The sequence below is a fragment of the Phodopus roborovskii genome, unplaced genomic scaffold (assembly GCF_943737965.1).
Source record: "Phodopus roborovskii unplaced genomic scaffold, PHOROB, whole genome shotgun sequence".
In the NCBI taxonomy this organism is placed as follows: Eukaryota; Metazoa; Chordata; class Mammalia; order Rodentia; family Cricetidae; genus Phodopus; species Phodopus roborovskii.
The window spans coordinates 6,793,056-6,808,227 of NW_026126646.1; the positions used below are offsets into that span (position 1 = coordinate 6,793,056).

Below are 15,172 nucleotides of genomic sequence, written 5' to 3' on the forward strand. Positions count from 1 at the left end.
GTGGCTTCGAGGTCCTCGGGCTGCTGCAGGAAGTAGCTAAGGGATGTCTGCAGGACCCGAGGTGGCCTCTGAGTTCCCATTACCTCATCCAAGAAGGCACCATAGTGGCGCCTTGGGCCTGAACCTCCACCGGGTGATAAAGGGAGTAATGACTTCTTAATCCATCCCCAGGTTCCTGCATCTCTGCCTTTACTGATGCCTCAAGACACAGCCTCGTAGCTCATCTTCTGGGTCGTTTCCCTGGCTCCAGATGTGTTCCCAGTTCTGAGATTTTCAGGAAGGCATTTCAAAAGTGCACGGCTCTGGAATCTGGGGCTCTGTACTCATGCTCCTAGATCTGCTTCTGCCTGAGTGAAAATGGCTGCGAAGTAGCCCGGTGACTGCAGGGGCAGGACACCATCATGCTGGTGTCATCAATACTGATTCTCCCCCTTTGCAAATCCCCTGGGTTAGTCGGCCTCCTTTGGGGTACCCCGACCCCATCGCTTTCCCTGCACACCGTGCATGTTTACCCTAGATATGATGAGCTTCTCTAAGCTGCCCCTAACCCCTCATCCTTCCTATCTTGCCCTGTGACAGCAGAGACACAGGCAGAGAAAACCACAGTGCAACCGCCATGTGCAACAAAGACAGTAACCAGCTGCCAGGTCAAGGCTTTATTTCATGCTGGGACCAAAAAGGCCTTGTAGTACCCTTCTCCCCCCATTCACCTTGAGAGTAGCCATCCACCCCCACTCTCCTTCTCTCTGATCCTGATCCCACAGCGAAATCAGGATCGTTCTGAGTCTAAAAATTCACAGCTCCCAAGGGCCCGGCAGTGAGTGCCTGGCTCAGCTTCAGGGTCAGGCCCTCTATGCAAAAAAAAATGCATCCTGATCCATCTGCAAGAAGCACTAGAAGGTCTTCAGAGCGAAGCGAAGCCGCAGTAAAGCTCGGGAAGCTGCGGCTTCCTCTCTGACCCACTTTGAGACCCACAAACAGGGCTGTTCCTCCAGGACTTTCTGGCAACCACCACCCCAGCAGCGGGCGAGTGAAAACGGCACGTGTACTGCCGTCACATGGCATATGCTGCCCAGTAGATGATGTTGACAGCTGCGAAAGCTGCAGGGAACACAGCTCGGGCATAGATGTCGATGGTGTCTGCGTCGATGGGTTTGAGTCTGGAACGGATGCCTCCTGGGCCCCCTGGGCGGGACGCCCCCTCTTTCTTCTCCTCCAATTCCACAGACCTATAGGAGCCCATGAGGTTCCCAGAGATACGGCCCTGGCGACGGGAGATGGCCAGCTCCTGGCTGACCCCAGCAGCCGAGAGGGAGAAGAGGACAATGGCATTCCTCACGTCCATCTGCAGAGGGTAAGGCGGGAGACAGGAGGACTGTGCTGAGGAACCTGTCCCAGGGCAGGGACTCAGGGGTCAGACGTGATCTTCTCAGAGCTGGCCAGCCGGAGAGAAGTTCCTTCTGCTCTCTTGTGCCCAGTAGGACTCCGTCCTCGCTCCCCCCATCCTTGATTCTGAACCCCGAGACTAGCCCACACAACCTCTCACCTCTGTCCTTGGCTTTGTAACCTTGACCTTGGCCTTTCGTTTCTTCCTGTAGTCTGCGTTGAAGTGGGCGAATGCGTACTCCACCAAGGCAGCAAACACAAAGACGTAACAGATCCAGAAATACACATCTAGAGCCTTGATAGCCGAAGCCCGCGGCAGGGAGGAGCGGGCACTAACCATGAGTGTGGTCATTGTCAGCACAGTGGTGATGCCTGGTGGGAAGGGGTGGTCGTGGCTGGAGCCCCACCATCTCTTTCCCACCCCAGCCAGCAGGGCCTGGGCCCCGGGAAGAGGGGAGTTCTTCAACCCTCTACTCCCTCCCTAAGCTCCAGAGACCAACCCTATTCCTACCCACTGCTTCACAAGGTAGACAGAATGAGGTCTAGAGGTCAAGGGATTAGTTCAAGGTCAGCAGGGTGATCCAGACCTTGTGCAATCCTTCTACCAGCTCTTGGGAAGTACAGGTGAGCCTCATACCTAGAGATACCCTGGCGGGCACTGCTGCCTGACTAATCCAGAAGGAGACCCAGGACATGGCCACCAGGAGAACAGAGGGCATGTAGGACTGGATGATGTAGACACCCCGGTTCCTCCGAAGCTGGAAGTGCAAGCTGAGCCTCGGGAACTGGCCAGCTGTGGGGACAACCCACTGTCAGATGAGCTCCCCCCCCCACCCCGCCATCTACACCGCGGAGGGGCTCGGTTGTTTGTCTCACTATGAAGCTCAGATGGAAGACCGTACAAAACCCACCTCCCATACCTTGCCCTAGGTCTGGCCACAGAGATGTTGGGTTGCCCGCACAGAGACGGGAAGGGGTCGAGTTTGTTGAATCGGTTCTGAGCAACCTGTCCAGCTGATAGGAGGGTAACTGCCCGCCATCTCTGTGCCTTCTGCCACACTGCATGCATAGGCACGCTCTAAAGGGAGAGGCGGCAAGGACGGGCCTCCGCTCTTATAATACCCACATTCATGCTGTCTCTAAGCCTAGAGTACTGGGAAGAAATAATCCAGGAGTAAGAAGGCAGAAACCTGGCTGTGTGGCATGGCAGCGTGTTCCCATTCCATTTGAGCACAGCCAGGAACACTCAGTTAATGCCCAACTCAGCAGTTCTCCAGCCGCATCCTCAGCCCTCAGAATGGCCTGGCGGCGGTGCAATTATAAAGCACAAGAAAACTGCACGCAGCTCACAGGCATGCCCCCCCACCCCCACCCCCACCCCCGCCCCACATTACCCGATTTGAAGTTCATCAACTCCGTGGTGAAGCGGTAACTGGTGATGGTGAACTGGGCCAGCTGCAGCCTGTCCAGCCCGTGGATCTGCTCCTGGTTTTCTGACCAGTAATAGACAATGTCCTCAGAAGAGTAGCCATCTGTAAGAGAGCCCACCGGTGGGCAGCAGGGTCTAGCTTAGCCCTTGGCAGCCTCAGAGAGCATGTCGTTATCTACATGAGATCCTGAGGGATGGGGCTGACCAGGTGACGGCAACAGAGACCTTATCCAGTCAGATTCCGTCAGGGAGTGGGGAGTGTCCTTGGCTCTGGCACAGCACTCTGCATCTTCAAGAAGGTAGATGGGGCCAGGGGTGCCGTCAAAATTGGAGCCATCATTGATGGAGGATGCAAAGGGGCTCGGGTTATCTGAAGTCTGTCATGATGGGATAGCCAGGTTGTCACAGCCAGATTTCCAAGGCTCTTTCTCACCTATGCTGGCTATATTCCCTTAGTCCTTCCAGCTTATTCTCCTCCTATACAGGCTACAGGCTCACGGGGAAGCCCTGTCTTGGAAGCTCCCCTGTCCTCTGATCCAGGCCAGCCCGGTCCGAGCCCTGAGCTGCACGGCCTCACAATCCTAAGTAGCCAGTGCAGCCCCAAACAGAAAGAAGCCCACCCCTCCTCAGGGAGGGCACTCACAGCTCTCCAGGTCCAGCATGCACTCCTGCTCATCCATGGGGTACTTGGCGAGGTCCATGTCACAGGCCACTGTGGAGGTGATGCTGTATAGGCAAAGTGGGTTGGTGAGGTCGTGGTACCCTTTGGAAGCCAGCAGGTCCCCTGCCCCTAGATAGACAGCAGATATCCCCCCCCCCCCCCCGCGCCCATGCAGAGGAGCCACCTGCTCATCAGGAGCCACATGCAGCTCCAGCTGCCTCTTGAGTTTGTTCAGTGTACTTCTGGCATCTGGGTAAAAACTGAAAACTAGGGCAGTCTTAATAGACATTTGTATTCCATTCTCCTTAAAATGCTTGTCCAAGTTTCAGGTTTATGAGACAGGAGCCAGCCTCAGCCCCCCTTCCCCACTCCCACCATATAAGGGACACTGATGATTACAGGAGGGGGGTGAGGGGGTGGACTCACTGTTGCCAAATCAAATGATCTGGTTTTCCAGGAGAAACCAACATTAAGATCCTTGTGTAAAAATCTCTTTGTTTGTTTGCTTGTTTTTTTGAGTTTTTGTTTTTGTTTTTGTTTTTGTTTTTTTTTTGGTTTGTTTGTCTTTGTTTTTCGAGACAGGGTTTCTCCATATAACAGCCCTGGCTATCCTGGAGCTCACCTCACTTTGCAGACCAAGCTGGCCCTGAACTCACAGAGATCCGCCTGTCTCTGCCTCCCGAGTGCATGGATTAAAGCTGTGCACCGCCACATTCCTTGATTTTTTTTTAAATTAAGTAATGGTAACTTCATTTTATAAAGGCATCTGTTTGAAAATAGGTGTTCAAATGTGTGCATATATGTGTAAGTCACAGGAGCCCAAAGGTAGGAGCAGTTTGTCCATCACCAGAGAGGGGGAAGGACAATGTTGTCCATCCATGCAGTGGGATGCTATCCAGCCCTGGAAGGGAGTAAAGCGTGAACATGTTACAACACAGATGAACCTTGAAGACACAATACTAAAAGAAGCCAGACAAAGCAGGCCACATGTCATGCTGATCTATCTACTTCCATGAAATATCCACAGAAGGCAAATCTGTGAGGGTCTTCAGGCTCTGCATGTGTGATGCACAGCAATAATCTCAGCACATGAAAGGTAAGGGGCAGGAGAACCAGGAGTTCAAGGCCAGCCTTGGTTATATGGTCAGTAGTTCAAAGTCAGCCTGAGCTTCCCGAGACCGAGTCTCAAAATCCGAGTGACTGATAAGAAGGCTCAGCAGGTAAAGAAAGGCACTTGCCACTACTGACAACCTGAGTTTGACCCCTGGGACCCACAAGTTGTCCTTTGACCTTCGCCCGTGTGCCACAGCACGCACACTCGCAAACCCGAAGTGCGACTGCTTGATGGATAGGTGTGTTGGCGCCCCAGCAAGTGGTCCTTCTTTTGGAGCAATTGAATGCCGGGCTGACTGTGCTACAATGTTCCTTTTAAATGGTGAATAAATATGACGTGGATTTAACCTCGTTTGAAAAACATCTGTCTGCCTCCTGAAGCATCTGGAGCTAATGTCAGCTAAGCAGCCTCTGGAAGCTGGGGGGGGGGGGTACAATGAGCATCGCAGCCTGCCATGCATGCCTCTGTGTCCTAGAGGAACCAGGACCTGTGCCTGAGCAGCAGGGGAAGGCAGGCCCAGCTCACCGGATGCTATATAAGATCACGCCGTCAGGCTGTAGGCGGATAAGCTTGTTTTCCACAGTCACATCATGGAACCAGGCAGACTTGGCATTCACAATGAAGGTGTCAGGAAGCCACAGCTTGTCCACAAAGCGGCTGTCCAGGCCAAGGGTCTCGTTGGTGTGGTTATAGGAGAGCCTGCTGTCCCGCCAGCTCTGGTGCAGGAACACTGTCATGGTATATTCCTGTAGAGAAAGGGCAGCACTGAAATTGTCATCCCTTGCTGTCCTCCTAGTGGCACACAGCCCAGCGAGCAGTATTGCCTGGCACCTACCATGTTTGCCTCTGAGATGTGGTCAATGCTGGCTACCTCTAGGGCAAGTGCCACGTTCACCGGGGGACCTGTGAGAAGCAGGGGCTAAAGCTATTGTTGTAGAAACAGCTGCCCAGCACCCCTTGGAAGCCAGCCCAGACAGACAGGATGGAGGAATAGTTGAGGCCTTTTCCAGGAACTTGGAGTTGGTATACCTTTGCCACCGTGCCTGGGGAGATTGCTCTTCCATCTGGAATGACCGGGGCTTGAAATCCAATGAACCCCCGTTGTTGGCGAACCAGAGCCCAGCAGAACCCACACATAACAGCAAAACCAAGGTTGGAGCTGTTCCTGCCTGCCCATGCCCCTGCCCCCATCAGTCGCCCGTACCGCCAATGCCTGGTCTGAAGTTCCGGGCATAGCCCTCCATTAGGCCATCCAGGTTAGGGAGCCAGGATATCTCCAGGTTGGAGCCCACGTAGTCCCCAATGTCATTCATTGCTCTGGGAACACAAAGCCATGGTCACAGCAGGCAGAGCACCGGGACTGGGGTGGAACACTGTCCTCAGCACATATGCCAAGGAAGAGCAGGCACCAGCCTCTCCCGGCCCTTTAGACAAGATACAGAACAACACAGAGGTACTCCACACTTCTGCTACCTTTCAGCATCGTGGACCTTCCTGTCCCCACCTCAGGGCATAGACAGGGTTCCCAGGCTCCCTTGAGGACCTGCCCAGTTCCCTTCCACATGTTCATGGAGGAAAATCAAAAGCTTAGCAAGCATTCACCTATGTCTGAACCCGCAGGGCTTGTCCCCAAAGCAGAGGACCCCAACCCAACAGGAGCCATGGCCTTCCTGTCAGCAAAGATTCCCTGGATATGACTTGAGAGAAAGAGGCATAAGAGGTGCAGAGGAATTCAGGTAAGGGATATCCTCTCAAGAGCCGCCCGACCCCCCTCCGCGCACCCCCCACACCTACCTCCCAATCCCCCAACCGCCACCCCACCAGGTGGCCATGCATGTCTAGGGCTCAGCCTGATGCTGGAGCAGCTGTGGCAGGTGAATACAACAGCCTGCACAGGCAGGCCTTGCTGCTCCCAGCAAAACTACCAGGTAAGACAGAAAAGCAGGGGGAATCATGGGAACCAGGGGAAGAGAGAGGATCCCACTTGCTCTGGGATCCAGTCGAAGCTTCTCGGCAGCAGCAGCAGAGAAGCGAGAATTCCACACCATTAACAACTGCTTGAGGTATTTTTTCTTTTCGGCAGTAAATTTCCAGTCCTCTAGGAATCTCACCAGAAACTGAATTTACAGGAAAAGGTCATGTCCTAAACTTCTGGTTTTACCTTACCAGTTTATAATCCTGGGTATTGCCTGAGCCACCCTGTAATTTCACTTGCCAAGAGAGAAAAAGGGAAAGAAAAAAGACTTCTTAGCAACCTTTTGAGATGCAACCCGAAAGCCACATGCACACAAAAAGGTATTTATGGCTAATGCTAATTAATTGAGATTCTCCCTTGAGACGATGTACATTTTACTTTTCCTCCCACACACTAGTTGTGGTCTTCTTTCTGAGTGATTTTCCTTCTCTTAATCTTCATGTTAATATTAACATATTGATAATAAAATCTGGCCTTGTAATTCCAACACTTGGGAGGCAGAGGCAGAGGCAGAGGCAGAGGCAGAGGCAGAGGCAGGCAGATACCTATGAGTTCAGAAAATCTAAACTGGTTTATACAGTGAGTACCACGCCAGCCAGAGCTATATAATGAGACCTTGTCTCTAAATAAATAAATACCTACCATCTCCATCTCTACTTAATAAACTGGCTAGTGCTGATTTTTCCCCCCTGTGCTGAAGCCACAAACACCAGTTAGGTCTGAATTGAGGTCTCTAAAAGCGTAGGGGAACTCCTCGGTTGCTGAGGTAACAGTGTAGACCTCCCTTCAATGGATCCAAAACTATGGGGCACACATGAGGACCCACCCTGCCACCAACCCAGACACTGCCAGAGCATGGACCCCTAAGCAGCTTCTCCATACTTGTTTCTGCTGGAACTGAATCCCCTAATCTTTCTCATGTTCCCAGCCGTCATTTCCACCTGGAACCTCAGGATGGGACATTATCTCAGAATAAGGTCTTTGTGAGTATAATTAGGATAAGGCCACATCAGAGTAGAAAGCCCCTTAGTAGAAAGCAGGTGGCAGAGATGAAAAGGCGGAGACGAAGGAGCGGCTGGTGGTACCCCCACAAGATGAGGGGTACCGAGTATTACTGGCTACCACTAGAAGCAGGAGGGAAGCCCAGGGCAACTGTCCTCATAGACCTTCTGGAGGGTTTGGGATTTCTGGCCTTCAGAAGCACAAAAGGAAAAATTTCTGTTGTTCGAAGCCGCCCAGGTTATGTAATGTGTTGTGGCAGCCTAAGATGCTAATGCACGCTATGCTCCTGCCTACGGGGGAATGGTCCACCACGAAGGAGGAGGACTCTCCTAAAACAAACAAACAAAAAACCCAAGTGGAATGATACTGGGTAGGCAAGGAGTTAGACTTGAGGTAACAGGAAAAGGCAGCTGCATCGCTGCTTCTTGGTAACTGTGTCTGCTGGGTCAGAATACCCCTTCGTGGTTAAAAACCCTTGAAGCTTCATCGAGGTTGTTCACCGGATATCAGAAGCCAAAGCACCAGGACATTCTCCCACACATTGGCACTAACTTAAAAGACCCGGTGTCGCCATTATATCTCTTGCATTATAACGCTGACACATCCCTTCTTGTGCTACTCATGAGAAGAACTATCCTAAGAGGATGATCCTGTCCACCATGATTTGGGAGGGGCAAAGTGTTATCATACCCCCATGAATATATTGCCCACCTCATAAATTTCATAAAAACATCTTTAAAACCCACAATGCAGAACCACTGAGCCGCTCTTTGCCTTTGTGCAGCCCACTCCAGTCCCTTTTCCAGTGCTTGCTTCGCTAAATAAACTTCTACTTAAAATGTCTGCCTCTCTTGACAGAATTCCTTCCTTCAAGAAGACAAAAAAAAAAAAAAAAAAAACCCACGGCTCTCCTTAAAGGGAATAAAGGCCAGTCTCTCAGTGAACCTCTTGCTACTCTGACCGCCTATTTCAGGGACAGGAGAGTAACTACTTCCTTGCTCTGGGATGGTGGAGGCGGTCTGAGCCAGTCCTACCTGGCACTACCAGAGATGAGGCCTCTTGCCGGGTTCACCCGGCCAGGCCACTGCAGCCCTCCTAGGTACCGAATGCCTGGGTCTCCTCTTTGCATTGCCTGCTTCTCTATGTGAGCAACCTGGGAGACACCTAGTAAGGTACACTGGCGACCTAGGGCCTGGTGGCCTGAGAGGTCCTGTTTGTACCTTCACATTTCTGGAATAAGCCACCACTACCCAGCATTCTTATGTGTCAGGGTCCAAACTCAGGACCTCCTGTTTGTCTGCCAAGGACTTTACCAACCGAGCCATCTCTCCAGACCATCAAGCAACTCCTCTCTAGGGCTGAGCCACAGACAGCTAGTCCCAGCCCAGGTTAGGTAGAGGGTCCAGTCTCATGGGAAGAGACAATGCAAGCGGTGTTAGGAATAATGCATTTTACAAGTGGGGGAGGCTACACAGAGAGACAGCCTCCTGGAGAAAGTGACAACAGGGCAGAGAAGGTTCTGGATTGTGAAAAGAACACGACTAGAGGCCATGGCAAAGCAGAGACAGGAAAGGCCTCAATCCGGAGTCAGGGCAGTGATTCTGAACTGCAGGTCTCTGTTAATTTGCATTTTACACACACAGTTCTGTCAAGCGTAGGGGCACAAGCATAGGGGCCTATGATCTCAGAGAGGTGGGGGTAGGAGGATCAGGGATTTAAGGCCAGCCTCAGATATACAGTGAGTTCAAGGCCAGATTGCACTATATGAGTTCATGTTCCAAAGAACCAAAATGGGGAGGGAGGAACAATAACAACAACAAAACCCTACACAGTTCTGCTAGAACCAAAGTCGCCTGGGAAGCCAGACAGAGCTTTGCCATTCTCTGCACATGGTAAGACCATGCTCCTGTGACTTTATTTACCCTAAAGTCTTCCCAAGTTGGGGGAGGCACCAGTGGTAGATGGTCCAAGCCTCCATGTTCCATCGCATATTTCTTTTAACTGTTTCATATACCAGACTTTGACAAGGTTGGGTGGGTATCAAGATTTCTAACTAACAACATTTTCCAAATCTCTGATCTACTACTTTAACCCATGATGATGGGCAAGAAAAGGTGTCTGGGTCCATTGTTTATTCCAAACAGAGGGAGATTGCTGCCCAGCAGCCCCCTAGGGTGATAGATGGAGCTGGGAATGAGACAACATGGTTACAAGCTATGAGACAGTTAAATTAAGCCCGTAGTCTCTCGAAAAGTACAATTAGGAATGCAAATAGAAGTCATCCTGAAGGCCAGATGTGAAGGGACTCAAAATGGGCTTTATTTTTGGACTACCCAGCTGTCATCTAGCCAGTGTGTGGAATGAGGCCATCAGGAGACACTGTCCTTCCTAGCCTTGTCTCAGGGCAGTGGCCATATGTTCATACTTCTCCTCTACCTTTTTCCAAGGTCTGCTTAGAACATGAAAGTAAGCCTTCAGAAAGAGCACCTTGAACTGGCAGAGCCAAATCACTGAACCATATTCTAGGGGCAAGAAGAGAGGAGACCACTCACTCCAGTGTGTCTGCTTGGAGAATGGCTCCCATTTTTTTTTCCAGCTGTGCATAAGTACAGAGGACTGGGGTGTGAGGGAGGCTCATCTACAAGCCAGATTCTGGGATGTGAAGCTCACAGTTCCTACAGCTCTGCTCTTATTCACAGGCTCATGACAGGCTTCACAGAGCAGGCATGGTAATGGGCAAGGAGTACACATGTTCTTCACTCAAGGAATATAACACAGGGTGAAAAGGTCTCTGTCCTTACTAGCATATCACAGCTATCTTGGCAGTGGGCTGCTGGCTCTCCCAGCTTGGAGACCTTTGGAAGCCTGAGATTGGGATATTATTTGAATAGATGGACAGAGAGACTCATAGACACATATCAGGCTTTGGCTTAGAGATTCAAAGTCTTGGGCAGAGAGGACACACTGAAAACACATTAGCTGCCCTCTTGAACTACATCTGGTGTGTCATGGGATCTCCCTCTCTCCTCCTCCCCCACTGAGAAACGAACCCACCCTCCGCCTCTGGAGACAGAGAGGGAAGGTGGGTGCAGCTGAGCCGAGCGGCGGATGCTCCTCACTGCAGCATGCATCCACTGCGCACACACAAGCCCACGGATCCCACAGCTCCACTTTTAGAGCAGCATGCTCCTTGCTAGCATCCCAGTTACCAAGGCAAAGAAGAGTATCGCGACCATCGCACTGTGAGCTGAGTGCCAGGGAGATGGAGGCGCCAGCAGCCTGGGAGGGGCACCCACACGGGTGTGCAGTTGACAAGCTCGGTGCCCACTATATATGCAGGTCAGTCCACAAACATGACATGCACTTTTTCCTATCACACATTCTTTCCCACAAAGGGCCACTGAGGTCGAGACTGAGGAGAATCTGGAGACTAAGAAGGGAAACTGCCTGAAGCAGAAAGGCCAGAAAAGGCGAGGGTGGGAAACCCTGCACGGTCAGCACCTTGCTAAACCTGAAGGTCACCAGAAGGACTGAGCTGGCAGCTATGTTTTTGGCTTTCTTCCCAGCCTGGAGAGGCCTTTTAACTCTGTCACCCTGGTCCACATTGTGTTACTGTCAGGCCAAGCCAAGAGGAAGTCTGGGCAGAACCTTCTTGGGACAAACTTTTAAAATACGACAAGACAGTAACTATTTCGGATTAGAGGATGAGATGAACGTTCAGCGGAGCGGTGGCACCCTCCACTTTACATGGTGCTGTTCCATGTGAGGTCAGGATAATGACAAGTCTCAGGCTTGAGTCCCTGGGCCTTTCTGCACAAGAAAACAAGTACACAGCCCCCCCCCCCAACACCTCAGAAGGCTTCACACGAGCCAGGGTTTAGAATTTTTTTTTTGTGTGTGTGTGTGTCTTGTTTTGCTTTTTAAATTTGAGGAAGGGGATGGGCTATGCATGTGGATGTGAGGGAGGGGTCTGGAGAGTTTCCCAGCAAGCAACCTATAAATAGGTCCTGTAAATAGAATAAATAGACACAAAATGAGCTTCGTGTCAGCACAGGACAGGGTTTGCCACCAAAAGAGTTTTGGAATCATGCTCAGACTAAAATGTTGGGGTGTAAGAGCCTCTCGAGTTTCAAACTCTTGGCCATGTGGCCGTGGACAGGGCCCCAGAGCCTCAAACATGACAACCAAAGCTGTGATGCTTTGCCTCACCCACCTTTTTGAAAAGAAGGGAAGTAAAGCCCACAGGGACTAAAGAAGGAACAAAGGCCCCTTTCCAGGACACCGGCTAATCAGAGGCTCGCGGTAAGTGCCCATTCTCTGGTCTCCAACCTAGTTATAACATTTGTAGCCAGACCTAGGCCTTCTGGGCCTGTCCCCCACCAGCCAGCAGAGAAACTCAGCCAACTGCAGGATCTGCTTCCTGGATATCTATGGCCAAAATACAGCCGGTATGTAGCCGTACCTGTTGTCCAACCCTCTTCCATGCCCATCAGTCAGTTAGCCAAGTCCAGAGCACAAGGGACCTGTTTCAATTATTTGTTGCCTCTTCTCCAAGTGGTTTTCACAAGGGACCTTTACTTATGATTCTCATGGTGGCTGGCTCTGTCCAGGATGACCAAGGTGATCTCGGTTGGGTTTTAGGCTCCAGAGCACACAGAGAGAAGGCAGAGACTGTGGGGTGTTGGAGGCTACTGAGAGGGAATCCAGTCAAAGGCCTCCCTTCTCAGACCCTTCTCACTCTGGGGAAACAGTCCTCCTTCTTCCCCCAGAATATAGCCAATCACCTTCCATGCTACGGGACTACTTGGATGCCATTCACCTGCAGTCAGTAAACTCTGAAATGACTCTTGAAAGGGGTCCTACAGTCTCCTCCTCCCTGCCGACAGGGTTGGAGCAAACCTTCCTAAGGTGTCCATCCAAGCCACAGACAACGGATGGTCATGTCTCCCGACTCTCTCAAGGGCAGACCTGCCCCCTATTGCCCCTCCCCCCCCATTCTCGAGTCCTTCCCTTCTTTTTGCCTCCAGCTTATCCTGCTGAGCTTCATTTCTCTCGGCACCTGAAAGAGCACCAACGGGGCAGGAACCAGCTCAGTGACAAGAGGTCAAGGCCAAGGATGGGGAGAGCTGTCCATATTAACCTGGCCCAGAGGCTCCAATCCCGCCCCGCAGCGCAGCGCAGCGTTCAGCACCGGGGACGACGGACAGCACCCGGGCATCAGAAAGAGGTCGGCGGGGTCCTCAGAACTGGGAGGACAGCTCGCGCAAAGCAGACCTGGGTGGACCTGGGGGTGAAGACTCGGGGTCCTGACAACTCCGAACTCTGCCCCGCCGAGGGCGCCCGCCAAAGGACAAGTCCCTCCTGCCCCACATCTTCCCCGGCACCGGGATCCGCTCACCTGGCGCCGTGATGCGGCTGCGCGCCCAGCAGCAGGAGCGGCGGCAGCAGCCAACCCAACACGTCCATGGCCTTGCGGGCTCTGCGCGGGACAGGTCCGGCCAGCCCCGGCGCGAGCAAAGTTGCTTTGCCTGTGGCCGCGCGGCGGCACCAGAAGGGCGGGAGCGCGAAGGAGAGTGGCGCGGGCGCGAGGGGAGGACGGATCGCCGAGCCCGCCCCGCCCCGCCCCGCCCCGAACTCCAGTCCCACCCCCGCTTGCGCGCCCCGCCGCACCCGGGAGGCTTCTGCGCGCCCCCAAAACACCCTGTGGTCGCTCCAGTGCGCTCCCTAAGCCTCGAGCGTGAGTCCTGTCCTCTCCATTGCCCTCCAGGAGTCAGGCGACCCAGACTGCTGCCCTTGCTGTCAACAAACAGGTTCGTTCGTCCACGTGTCTGCGAGGAGCACAAGCCACCAGGGCGCAAGACTTGGTGGACTTTGTCCGACAGGTAGTCCAAAATCTCATCCTTGAGGCGGTGCTTGCTTGGGCGGTTTGTGAGGGGTCTCAGGCCTGGGTTGCCTAGACATGGGGCGTCCCTGAAGCCATCCTCTCCTCTGTCAGGGTACAGCCCCACCACACACACACACACACACACACACACACACACACACACACACACTGCACTTGGGGAAAGCATCCTTTCCTTGGACACACACACACACACACACACACACACACACACTGCACTTGGGGAAAGCATCCTTTCCTTGGACACACACACACACACACACACACACACACACACACACACACACTGCACTTGGGGAAAGCATCCTTTCCTTGGACACCCTCCACCTGGACGACCTCCCCCATGAGAGAGAAAGCTGTCGGCACTATTGGCTATCTTCCAGAGCTGGGTAAAAACCCTACTGGACAAGGGAGGGCACTATACCCGAGTCTGAGATGGTCAGGCCCCATCAAACCTGTCCGCGAGGATTAGGACAGGCCCTGCAGACAGTGCTAAAACATCGACCCTCCCTGGCAAAGCAGAAGGCTCACACATCTTCAATTTTTAAAATATTATCTTTACTTTTGAAATTATAATTCTGTCATTTCCCCCTTCCCTTTCCTCCCTCCAACCTCTCACATATACTCCGCTCTCTTTCAAATCCATGGCCTCTATTTTATTAGTTGTTGTTACGCGTGGATATGTATATGTGCATGCACATATGTTCCTAAATATAACCTGCTCAGTCTGTATAATGTTACTTGTATTTTGTTTTCAGGGGTGATCATTTGGTATTTGGACAACCAATTAGTGTGCTCTTCCCTGGACACATCTTCTGTCTTAATCCTTTAGACTACAAAGTATTGGAGGATTCCCTTTAAAAACAAAATAAAATAAAACAAAAACAAACAAACAAACAGCTAGATGTAGGTGTCAGAAGCCCTGGAACTGAAGTTACAGAAAGTTGTGAGCTGACATGTAAATACCAGGAATTGAACCTGGGTCCTCTGGAAGAGCAGCCAATGCTCTTAACCACTGAGCCATCTCTCCAAACCTGGAAGATTCCCTTTAAAGACTAATTGCAAACTTCAGTCATTGTTCAGCCCCTTTACTGACCTCACTGGATACCCAGGGTTTCTGGAAACACTTTAAAATGGGCAGAGTCAACGTGTTAGCGGTGTGTCCCTGGAGTTCCAGCTACTTGGGAGACTGAAGCAGATGGGTTGTTCAGATCCAGCCTAAACAACACAGCAAGAATGTCTTAAACTCGCCAGGATTTCTGAATCTTCTTCGAATCCCCCATGACAGCGCCCCTTACCAGCAGGAAGTAGTTTGGAAAGAACGACGCCCAAATTTCCAAATATTGTGTATAAATGTTTGTTTTCATTTAATTGGACTTTGTTATATAAAATAAAATAAAATAAAATATAATAATAATAATAATAATAAAAATGTCTTAAACTCAAGTGGCAGAAGCTTCCTGGGGATGAAAAGCCTCTAGCTAGAGCTGGCCAGACAGAGGAGTTTAGAAAAAGATGAGTTATGGAGCTTCTAGCACAAGGCACTCCTTAGACATATTTTTGTTGTTTTGTGTCATTTCTGGGGCAGGGTCTGATACTGTAGTCCAGGCTGGCCTTGAACTTGCTATACAGCCAAGGAGGACTTCGAGCTGCTGATCGATCACCCTGCTTCCCCTCAAGTCCTGGGATTACAAGCTTTCAAA

General features: G+C 51.7%; 1 protein-coding gene across 1 annotated transcript; it reads right to left on the reverse strand.

Moving 5' to 3' along the window:
- Positions 1 to 1,043: 1,043 nt before the first annotated feature.
- Positions 1,044 to 13,151, reverse strand: Gabrd (gamma-aminobutyric acid type A receptor subunit delta). The gene is made up of 9 exons (XM_051173958.1): positions 12,966 to 13,151; positions 5,795 to 5,907; positions 5,426 to 5,493; positions 5,116 to 5,336; positions 3,459 to 3,541; positions 2,781 to 2,918; positions 2,024 to 2,179; positions 1,547 to 1,758; positions 1,044 to 1,345 (listed from the first exon to the last, which is right to left on the reverse strand). Exons 1-9 carry the CDS (start codon positions 13,031 to 13,033, stop codon positions 1,055 to 1,057), a joined length of 1,350 nt encoding a protein of 449 aa, XP_051029915.1. The 5' UTR covers positions 13,034 to 13,151; the 3' UTR covers positions 1,044 to 1,054.
- Positions 13,152 to 15,172: the final 2,021 nt, after the last annotated feature.